This window comes from Protopterus annectens, chromosome 9.part0, assembly GCF_019279795.1.
Source record: "Protopterus annectens isolate FY-2018-M chromosome 9.part0, PAN1.0, whole genome shotgun sequence".
Classification (NCBI taxonomy): Eukaryota; Metazoa; Chordata; order Ceratodontiformes; family Protopteridae; genus Protopterus; species Protopterus annectens.
Genome location: NC_056743.1, coordinates 1346820748 through 1346832996, shown reverse-complemented (window position 1 = coordinate 1346832996; position 12249 = coordinate 1346820748). Strand labels below are relative to the sequence as shown.

The following is a 12249-nucleotide window of genomic DNA, read 5'->3' as shown; positions in this document are numbered from 1 at the left end:
GCATGGAAACTTTGTGAAGCCTAGCCTGCAAGAGGTCATGACTTGGGTGAAAAATTCATGGGATAAAATCACTGACAGCTGTGGAGTCTCATTCGTTATTGGAATTAACCAAAAAAATCACTCCACCAACTAAGAACAGCCATGCACCACCACCCACAGAATCAAGAAAGAGCTATCAATCTGTCAATCCTTTCCATCTCCGGGCTGAGTGAAGTTTCCCATTTTGAGTCAAATTATGCCACAAGCTCCACTCCTGGTGGTGCCCTTCCATCAATTCCTTTAAGTTTCACCTTTGCAACCATACTCCCCCTGGAACCCAAAGACTTTGGTTTCTCGGAAGCTCCCCAGTGGGTCATGGGAATAACACCACCGAATCGCTAATCGGCATCGTTTATGGTCGGAACTACGACAGTATCTGATCGTCTTCAAACCTCCAACTTTCATTCTTGATTAATGAAAACATTCTTGGCAAATGCTTTTGCTTTTGTTCATCTTGGGCAGGTCCAAGAATTTCACCTCTAGCAGCATGATACCAGTGCCCCCGGTCTTTCCTCTTAATCATGGCCCCAGTTCCAAAAACCAACAAAATAGAGCAAGAGTCCTATTCCATTATTCCTAGCTGAAGTATTCAGGTGACCGGCCTGCTCTGAACACTCTAATTTCTTTCAAAGTAGACACTTCGGATCCCCGGGACTGTCAGTTAAGAGCATCACTGGAGCACCGAGAGGCAGGGGCTGGGATAAGCAGTAGCTCACCTCATGGCAGACCGCCAGCCCGATTCCAAGATCCAACTACGAGCTTTTTAACTGCAGCAACTTTAATAAACACTATTGGAGCTGGAATTACCATGACTGCTGGCACCAGACTTGCCCTCCAATAGATCCTCTTTAAAGGATTTAAAGTGTACTCATTGCAATTACAGGGCTTTGAAAGAGTCCTGTATTATTTTTCGTCACTGCCTCCCTGAGTCAGAAGTGGGTAATTTGCATGCCTGCTGCCTTCTTTGGATGTGGTAGCTATTTTTCAGGCTCCCTCTCTGTAATCGAATCCTGATTTTCCATTACCCATGGTCACCATGGTAGGCATAGATAGTACCATCAAAAGTTGATAGGACAGACATTTGAATGTCGCGTCACTGCCACGAGGGCACACAATTGGCCCGAGTTTATCTAGAGTCACCAAAGCTGCTGGGCCAAGACCTGGATTGGTTTTGGTCTGATAAATGCATGCATCCTTGAGGTCAGCGTTCATCAGTATGTATTACCTCTAGAATTACCACAGTTATCCAAGTAATGGTGGAGTGATCAAAGGAACCATAACTGATTTAATGAGCCATTCACAGTTTCACTATAGTGTCCGTGTGCACTGAGACTTGCATGGCTTAATCTTTGAGACAAGCATATGCTACTGGCAGGATCAACCAGATAGGAGCACCTCAGCGGGCAAGCGGAAAGGAGGGGCCAGAGTCTGCACCTCTGTCAACAGAAGGGGTCATTCTCCCCACTGAGGGGGGACCCCGGGTGCTGGTCGTGGACCGGCAACCACTACCCCGGAGGGTCATGGGCTGGTGCTGTGCGCATCAGCCCTTAGAGCCAGAGAAAGGTGGGAGAGAGCCCCCTCATGCTTTGGTTGTGCACAGATGCCAGGGGATGGCGGACATGTCATAGGACTCCTTCATTACAGCACAGATTCATTGGTCTGCCTCAACTTCCACCCTGAGGGGCATGGAATGCTCTACTCCCCCACCTGCACGTCGCTCCCAGGGCGGAGAAGCTCAACCTACAACCCATGACCCACAGAGCCACACCACAGTGGCCTTCCGCTAGTGGAGTCAGTCGGCCCAATCAATCAATGGATGGTGGGTAAGGGCACCTCAATCCCAAGTGGACATCTGGTGGGACATCACCCGGGGATGGGACCCAGAATCTGACAAGACACCCCGTCATCCCTTAACTCCTGGAGGCTGCCAAATCGTGCCAGATCATGTGTGCCCACTGGGTGACTGGGGGAGTGAACCTGCAGGGTGCGACCAGCCTTGGGAACTCCCCTCAGCTGCTGAAGGACATATCCGCTCTCATATGGACTTCTTTCTGATCCAGAGCTATTCTGGGGACTTTGCAATTTTTCAAGAAAGCCTTTCAGAACGGGGAGTGGTCGGATGCATCTGCCTGGCCAGGAGCTCTCCGGGCCCCACAGCCCTTCACATGAATCTCCCTTAAGGACTTCCATCTGGGCCTACCATGGTGGCCCTCCCCTTTAACCCTGCAGAGAGACCTCTTTACCTGGCCACTGTCCAAGGCTTGCCTCGGGGACCCCACCATTTCCATGTCCCCTGCAGGCTGCCAAACTGTGCCGTGTCCCCGTGCCCTCAGAGCCTCTCAGGGGGACCTCCCTCAGATCCCGGCCACCCTCGCGGAACTCTCTTTGGCCACCGAGGGGCAGGTACGCTCTCATCAGGACTACCGAGCCACCCTTCTTTCCACTCCAGAGCCATTTTGGGGACTTTGTGACATTTTAAGGATGCTGTTGGGTACCAGACAAGGTCGGATGCCATCCCCCTGCCTGGCAGAAGCTCCCCAGGATACAGCCATCTGCCTGATGCTCCCTTGAGGACATCCATTATGAGGGGCTCCACCTGACCCTGCTCACCCAGGTAGGAGCACTCTAGACCCCACAGCCCTTAGCCAGCCATTCCCTTGAGGGCTTCCATCGTGGTGGGCTCTACCTGACCCCGCTCACCCAGCACGAGCACTCCTGGCCCCACAGCCCTCCACCAGATGCTCCCTTGAGGACTTCTGTCCCACTGGGGGGGCACAATCTGGACCCTCTCACCCAGGTGGGAGCACTCCCTGCCTGGCTGCTTTCTGCCTCTCTCCCCCTTCCAGACTTCCATCCCAGGGGGGGGCCATGGTCCGGACCGCCTCACCCAGCCGGCAGCTCTCCCAGCCCAGCCATTTTCCTCCTCTCTCTCTCTCTTAAGGACTTCCATCGGGAGGGACCTCTTCATGGCTTCTACTTCTACAGAGACAGGAGAGTTCTTTTACTGGGTTACATAACTCCTGGAGGCTACCAAATCGTAATGTGTCAACCGTGCCATCGGAGCCTCTCAGGAGAGCTTCCCACCAATCCTTCCCAGCCTCATGGAACTCTGCTGGGCCACGAGGCCTCAGCCAGAGCCTCATCAAGACTTCTGTATGCCCCTGCTCTCCCATCCAGAGCACCTCCAGCAACTTTGCGATATTTCGGGGATGCCATCTTAAGGACTTCGATCGGGAGGGACCCCCTCATGGCTTCCACTTCTACCGAGGTGGGAGAGCTCTTTTCCTGGGTTGCATAATTCCTGGAGGCTGCCAAATTGTAATGTATCAACTGTGCCCTCGGAACCTTTCAGGGGAGCTTCCCACCAATCCTTCCCAGCCTTGTGGAACTCTGCTGAGCCACGAGGCCTTAACCAGACCCTCATCAAGAGTTCTGTGTGCCCCTGGTCTCCCGTCCAAAGCACCTCCAGGGACACTGCGATATTTTGGGGATTCTGTCTTAAGAGTGGGAGAGCTCTTTTACTGGGTTACATACCGTATTTCTTTGTAAATAAGACCTAATCAGAGAATAAGGCCCAACATGGGTTTCCAGGGTGGTCATGATATAAGTCCTACCCCAAAAATAAGCCCCAGTTAAGATCGTCAACAACACATGATGGACATGTTGAATTATAAAATAATATTATTGACACCCGTTGACTGAGGTTATCATACTCTGCTCACCATTTTCAGATCATTCAGACACCCAACTTATTCTCTTTGCAGAAAGTCATAAGATTCTTTCCCTGGGACTCCCCCATGATTCTTACTGTAACCCTAATCATCACTCACACTTGATGGTTGAAATCCTTGGTCCATAAACACTGGCAGGTGTATTTTGATTGTTCAAAGTACAGACAATGCTTGTAAAGTGCATGCATTTGATAACGGATGGCTGTGGTTGTGTCTTCTTAACCACTGCAATTTTGTGTTGCCACTCCAGTCTCGTAAGTTTTCAATTAACCCACCCAGACAAGATGAGTGCAAAAAGAAGAGCTATTCCACTGAGTACAAGAAAGGAACTGCGGAGGACTCCCGGGGAAAGAATCTGATGGCTTTCTGCAAAGAGAAGAAGTTAGATCTCTGAATGGTCCAAAAATGGCATACAGTGTACGATAACCTCAGTCAACAGGCCAACAAAGGAAATGCTAAGAAGTGCAAGTGTAGATCAGGTTGACAACCATTATTTCCTGAGCTGGAAGACATCACCTGTGAATTGCCTGCTAACAGGAGAGCAAAGGCTTTGGTTGTGCACAGGGCTGGTATTCAAGCATTTGCCCTTGCAATGGCACCACAGTTAGAAATATCCCCAGAAGAATTCAAAGCATCACAGCATTGGCTGGATGGCTTCCTCCAGCGATATGAACTGTCTCTAAGAAGATCAACAACACTGTTAAAGCTGGATGATATGAAATTTAAACATGCACATGCATTCAAGTCCTTTGTTGATGGCATCGACTTTTCTAAATACCAACTCTCCAACATGGTTGCTATGGATGAAACTGCAGTATTTATGGGACAAGGATCTCTAACAACAATTGATCAGAGGGGTGCCTCTTCAATCTACATTCCCTCCACTGGTTACGAGAGTGCATGTGTTACCTGTATTTTGGCAAGTCATATAGATGGAAAGAAAACACCACCTCTAATCATTAGTAAGGGCAAGAAAGATAAGATTGAACATGTTTCAGGCATTTACATTCTTGAAACTGAAAAAGCCTGGTGCACACAAGCAGTTATAAGGAAGTGGGTCAATGTAATGCTGCCACTTGTTTTACGAGGTGGAAAAAGAGGTCTGCTAGTCTGGGATTCAGCCAGCACTCACCACGCTAAAGACATGAAGAAATTCCTTGCATGGAGAAGAATAGATCAAATAATGATTCCCGCTGGAATGACTGCAACTGCCTATCTCCAGACTCTTGATATTGCAATAAACAAGCCATTCAAGGACCATTTGTGAATGGAACTCAATGATTACATTGAAAATATAATGGAGAGAAATCAGTATGGAAACTTTGTGAAGCCTTGCCTGCAAGAGGTCATGACTTGGGCGAAAAATTCATGGGATAAAATCACTGACAGCTGTGTTGCCAATGCACTATGAGCAGGCTACTAGGACAAGCAGTGCTCATTTAAGGAGAGCTCTATTGCTAGGCATGACAGATTGGGGCCAATGGTTCTACAGGAAATGGAGTCGCAAGAAATTCAGGCTGGAATTCTGGGGTTGGAGACTTATGACAATGTTCCAGAAGAAGATGACATGATTGTATTTGAATAACTTTTCCATTATCGGGGCAACAGAATGGATTGCTTCTGCTTTCAGTTTTATTCCCCTCTTTTCTGCACTTTCTGTTAAGCATGAAATATTGCACTGTGAAAGCCAAGGTGTAGATATTCTGAAGCTGACATGTTTGTTGCACTGTTTATGTAGAATTCTCACACAACTGTTAACACGTTACTTAGAACTGTTGCCTAATAACAGAAAAGTACCAAATAAATGTCAATTTGTGTACACGAATAAATGTTGATATTTGTACATGAATAAATGTTGATTTGTGTACATGAATAAATGTCAATTTTTCTACATGAATAAATGTAGATTGTTGTACGGGGGGGAGTTAAATAAGGCATCCCCTGATAATAAGCCCTAATGCGTATTTCGGAGGGGAAAAGATTATAAGACCAGGTCTTATTTTCAGGGGAAATATGGTATCAACACCCACAGAAATGCTGGAAACCTATCTCCACCATCTTCCCAGACTTATCAAAAACTTTTGATACTGTCTTCTACCAGAACCTTTTACATAAACTCTAATCCTTAGGGCTCACTAAATCTTCACTGCAATGGTTCCATAGTTACCTCTCAGAAAGAGCACAAACAGTGAAATGGAAAAATGATTTCTCCACATTCTTGCCTGCACCTATTGGTGTCCTACAGGGATCTATACTAGACACCACTCTTTTCAACATATTTATAAATGACCACTGCATTGCAACAAAAAATCTTACCCTAGTTCAATACAATGATGACTTGACTCTAATCCTCTGTGTCGAATCTCTCTCTCTCTCTCTGAACTCCAAGACCTTACACAACAATCCTTCTTATTGACTGAAATATGGCTATATAATTCACAACTGCTACTAAACCACAACAAAACAAATTTACTGCTTTTTATCCCAAAACATATCTCTATCAAAACAACAGTATTCACTATCATCGCTGCTGACAACACCATGATAAAACAAGTAAACCACACAAAATTACTCAGTATAATCATAGATGACCAGTTGAAATTCGACCACCATGTATCACACATGGTTAGAAAACTAGGTACATTATACAGTATTAAATCCTACCTCACTAACATGGACAGAAAATGTATAGCCTCTATTTTTTCTTGCCATCTCTCCTCTATGCTGCCCAAATCTTCACTAACCTTCAAGATTCACATCTGTCCATATCTGAGCATTTTTTTAAATAAAATAGTGAAATTTGCAGTATTACTAGCATCTCCCAGTTATATGCATACTTTTGTGACACTGCTCACCCCCATCTCTCTCTATTTGTAATATAAACCTTTATAGGATAATAGGATCATAGGAGATTACTAGGCTATTGACCCGGAGATCATTTCAAGCCTAGCAATTTCATCCCAATGTAATACCATAGAAATGTTAGTTAATAGCCAAAAATTGCATTTAGTAATGGCTGCCCATGTCCAGCAGGGTTATGGACACCATCCCCAGTAAGGATTTATGGTCCCCCATCCACTTGCCCGGGTTCCTCTTGAACAGTGTCATAGAGGCGCTCTGTTTCACATGAATAGGTAGCCTATTCCAAAGACGCAGCAGTTGCTGGGAGATAAATCTGTCCCTCCAGCATGTCCTATTTAAGTCACAAGCCATATTTAGGTCCCTGGAATGGGTAGCCCTAGTCCCATTTGATTTACGGATATGCAGCAAGTTCATTAGGTTTGGGTCTCGGATTGCTCTGTAACCCAGGCATAAGTCTCCCCTAAGAAATCTGTACAATACAGAGTATAGTGACAGGGGCTTTAGTCAGTCTGTGTAAGGCACATGCTGGAGTCCCTTGATCTTCTTTGTTAAAAACCTCTGAGGTCTCTCCAATTGCTGCAGGTGCTTTGTACAGTACATGCTGAATGGGGGTATTATACTCAATTATGGGCTGGATTAGTGCCACATATAGACGGGTTATAATCTCTTTTGCTCTCGAAGTGATGCCTTTACTAATCAAGTGTGCTACTTGAAAACCCTTCCTTACTACAGTAGACACACGGTGGCTGAAGTTAAGGTTGCAATCAACTTGTGATCCCAGGTCCCTTACCACTTTGTGGGTACATATGGTATTGTTGTTGATTTGATAGTGTGAAGGGACATTGAATGATGATGAATTTCTTTGCATTCAGTTTGAGGCCGTGACTAAGACAACAGTCATTTGTCTGCGTTAGACCCTACAGAGTATACTGACATCATTTGGTGATTCAATAATTGCACCCAGTTTGCAGTCATGTGCAAACTTGGTCAGCCACACTCCCTTAGTTTTGACCTGAACTTCTGAGAAGTATATACCAAACAGTAGGGGGCCCAGCACTGACCCCTGTGGCATCCCTCTGGTAACAGGTCTGTTGGATGATGTGGAGTCACCCACTTTCATAGTGTGTGTCCGGTTTGTGAGACAGTTGGCAACCCATCTTACAACAAAGGGGTTTACATTCAGTTTGCCAAGTTTATCTGTAATGCCTGAGTGTGGGATTGTGCTGAAAGCCTTTGCCAAGACGAGGTACACTGTGTGCACAGATTTGCCCTCATCAATGGCCCTGGTATATTTTCAAAAAAATCCATCAGATTTAACAGGCAGGATCTGCCCTTGAGGAAGCCAAATTGAGTAAGAGCCAGGGTTTGGAGGTCACCTATATCTTTCTTTATGAGGTCCATAATAATACATTCTACGGCCTTACAGTAGGGCTTGTCAGGCTTATGGTTCTGTAATTCCCTGGGTCTGTTACTAGGCCACCTTTGTGGAGGGGAATAACTGTTGCTGTTCTTCATTCTACAGGGGCAAAGCCTGTGGTTAGACTAGGACTGAAAAGGGTACTTAATGGTGATGCTAGTTCATGTTTAAGTCTATTTAGAAGACAGCCTGTGATGCCATCTGGTCCCATAGAGGCTATGTTTTTTTGCCTTGGACAAGGTCTGATGACTTGCTCTTCAGATATGTAGGGTTGGGGGGGGACTTTTGGGGAAGGTTTGTGATAGGTTTGGAGAGGATAAGGGAGTGAAATTTTTGCCAAACCTATCTGCTAGTAGGTTTGCTATCTCTGTGGGGTCAGTGTGTGTGGTACAGTTAGTCACTACTTCTGCACATGCTTGGGGCCTACCTTTTAGGCTACATACTTAGCTGTAAAAGGCTTTATTTGACAAGTTGTCTTATTTGTCTGTTTAGGCTGAGGAGGGTGCTTTTCCATTGCTTGGGTCTCGCCTTTGTTTTCTTGGACAGCAACTTTTTGCAATTATTGTAAAGTTTGTTGATGCTGGATGTCCACCATGGCGACTTGTGTTTATTTGGTGCACTGTCTTTGATTCTTTCCTGTACAGCCAAGTATATACACTTACGCAAGTGATTGTACAGGGCTTTAGTGTAAGCTTCAGTGTAGCTACCACTTCCAGCTGGGGGTGGGGTTTTGGAATGCATTTATTCCTTAACCTAGGAGGGTATAGTTTGCCTTGGTGAAGTTGCTTAGTCTCATTTTGCTGTTTGTAAGTCCTGGTGTTAGTGTCAGCTTGAAGGTGTCTGATTTGCGGTCAAATTTAACTAAAGAGGGTCCGACAGTTGCAGTAGTGCATTTGTTTGATATATTAGTGAGGACTAGATCTATTATGTTTGTTCCTCTTGTTGGAGTGTGAACAAGTTGTTCCAGAACATTTGAGTTAACAAAGTCAAGGAACTTTTGCACTAGAGAGTTAGGGCTAGCGTAGGTTTCCCAGTTGATGGTGGGATAATTGAAATTCCCCATAACCAGAGTGTTTGGTAATATTTGGATTGTCTCCCATTTAGTCAAGTAGGCTTCATGTGTGTCATGACCCATGGAGGGGAATTTATAACTGGCTATGACTTGAATGGGGTCTTACCCAGCATAACCTGAACTTGGAGTAACTCCATGAAGTTGTCCAGTTTAACTAAATGGGAGGTGAATTTATATCTAATATAGATAGAAACACCACCTCTTTTGGTTCTCACATGTTCATTTTGTGGTCTGAAGATGTGGAAGACATTGTAGTTTTGCAAGGCTGGAGTACTTTCTGAGGCCTTGAACCAGGTTTCTGTGACTGCACAGACATCTACATCTAAAAGTGATAGAAGTGCTTCCAGGATGTGCAGTTTTTGGTTTAGCTCCTAGCATTTAGCAACATGACCCTTATTTTGTTATGATTGGCAAATTTAACATCGGTAAGTTTATTTTCGAGACCTTGCCTAAAAAGGCACTATGGGGGAGGCAAGAACATTTGCCAGCAGCCAAAAGCCTAGAGGTGCCAGGTGCAAACCGTTGTTGGCAAAGCAGCAAGGTTTGTCAGTCATGGCTTCTCAGGCTGACAGGAATTGGATCCCCTTTGAAGGACACCAAAAACTAAGCTAATTATTGAAATTAATCATTTTTTTGTTTATACTGTGGCATCATTCTAGGTGAGTGCAGTATGCTGCTCAAGGCTACGGACATACCTGCCTGGGACATGTACTCAGAGAGCTCAGTCATGTCTCTCTTCATATAGTACAGTGAGGTATGTCTTAGGTCGCTCACTCCAGCATGAACTATGACAGAGTCATAATGGTACTTATTGCTGAGAGACCTGAGTGCAAGTGTGATCTGATGAACCCAGGTACCTGACAGGCAGCTGACTGTGACATTCTCCTAGTCCATCCTGGTGAGTGGGACATTCATGTGTCTCACTATTGAGTCTCCATTGACTAGAAAATGCATTTTTTGAGTGTTACACCTTAAGGACTTGGCAAGTGAGATGCTGGTGCTGCTATGTGTCATGGGTGCTGTGGACACTATTAGTTGTAACAGTCTTGTGTTTTGGAGGTCTCTGGTGTTTCAGTAGGTTTATTGAGAGAACCTTCGTGTATGTTGATTTTTGTGTTAGAGGCACACTATGTGTATGAGTAGTGGTACTATGTGTATGTGTAGTGGTGTATGGGTTGACAACCTCTTCCATGTTACTGTTTTGAGTGTGAGAGAGCAGGGATTCAATAGTCTTGGTGCAGATATAGCTCTCACACTCTGTACTGGAGTGAGTTATTAGCATAGATTTGTCGGGGTACATGAGGCAATTGCTGCACTGCCTCAAGAGACCAAAGTCAACAAGTTTGGCAGGAGAAACAAGGGTGGTCCAACTATCCATAATGCTAGGTTGGAGACTGTTATCACTAAGGGGGGGTTTCAGGATTGATCAAGGAGGAACTCAATGGATGGATATTTCTACCTGGGCTTTTTTTTTTGTTGGTACTTTAAAAGGTTTCAGCTCATTAGCAGTATTTCTTTGACCGAGAAAGTACTAAGGATGAGGGCTACACTAATGTGCTACAGCTGTATCTAAGAGAAAAACTGTTGACTGAATCATTCTGGCTATGGTGCACAATTGAGTGGCAGTGCGCTGTGCTGTGCAATGCACAAACAAGCAGAAAAGTACAAAGTATGCCTCCCAAAGGGAAAGGTGGTAGGGCAAAAGGTGGTGGAAAAGGAGGAGCTTCTGGTGGTGACGACTCTGATAAAAACGGACAAGGTCCAAATGCAGGAGGAAATACAGTGAAGGTGAGGCATATAATGTGTGAAAAGCACGGTAAAATCATGGAAGATGTGGAAAAACTCAAGTCTGGTGTTCGGATCTTTGAAGTGGCTTGACAGTATGGCAAGGACAAAGCCAAGTAAGATGGTGACCTTGGCTGCATGACCAGAGGTTCCATGGTGGGACCTTTCCAAGAAGCTACATTTGCTCTCATTGTTAGCAGCATGGACAAGCCTGTATACACTGACCCTCCAGTCAAGATCAAGTTTGGCTGCCATATCATAATGTTAGAAGGATAAAAATAGATGCAAATACCAATTTCTAGACCTGTTCCAAGTTTACAGATAAGAGTTTAGAACACAGTTAATGCCTGTGTCAAGTATGCATCTCTGCTGACACATCATGCAATACTCTTGTTTGTTATATATACAGTACACATATATAAGTACATATGTGTGTGTAAATGTGAGTATGCAGGTTTCCCCTGAATAGAGGCTTCCAGCCTAGTGGGATTACCCTGGTCAACAAAGGATAAAAAGCAGGGTTTAATTACTAGAAGCTAAAAACTTGAAAAAAAACTTGAAAAAAATTCAAAAGAACCAATGAGGATGCTTACTCCAAGTGCTAGACCAGCCACCCTTCATCAGACAGGTTCCAATCACCACAATCATCTCACTAGAGTGCAAAAAGGCCCCTTTTAATCCAAGATGGCCTGGAAAATGTGCTCAGAACCAACAGTCACAACAGACTCAGATGCAGCAAACCTGTATCTAGACTATGCTACAGCTACTAGCTACCCTAGTTTCAGTGGGAACCACTACAGAATGTTTAACACGGCAGAAAAATAGCAATCAGACACTGAAAAAACATAGAAAATCAGCATGGATACTCTAAAGAATGCTTTAAACAAATCAGTTATTTTAATACTGTTTGGCAGGAAAACCAGAACAAGCAAAACAGATTGTTTTCCAACAGTGAAAAGTACCAGCAAATACTTAAACAGTGAAAACAGCAAAAAGGGCTTTGTAAACAGTGAAACAGTAATAAAATATGATTTAACACGCACAGTGAGGCAGACTATTGCAGCACAACAGTGTAGTTTACTACATAGTATATAAATACAGCCTTCAAGTAGGCAGCAGGCAACAAAAAAGTACAGTAAATAGTACAAATAAGCACAAAAACAAGCAACTTATGTTTTGGAGGAAACTTAGAAGCCTCTAGTCGTCTCTCAGCTCAGAGTTGTGGCTGGTCACTCAGTTCAGCTTGTTACAAACAAGCAGAAACCTGTTCAAATGCAGGATTTAAATACCAGAAGCTAAAAACTTGAAAAAAAACCTTACAAAAATTCAAAAGGACCAATGAG

General features: G+C 44.6%; 1 protein-coding gene across 1 annotated transcript; it reads left to right on the top strand.

Annotated features, from left to right (window-relative positions):
* The first annotated feature begins 10347 nt into the window (after positions 1-10347).
* Positions 10348-11182, top strand: LOC122810950 (peptidyl-prolyl cis-trans isomerase NIMA-interacting 4-like). The gene is given in 2 exon segments (XM_044082476.1): positions 10348-10367; positions 10792-11182. A coding segment is annotated over 1 exon segment (390 nt). The 5' UTR covers positions 10348-10367; position 10792.
* Positions 11183-12249: the final 1067 nt, after the last annotated feature.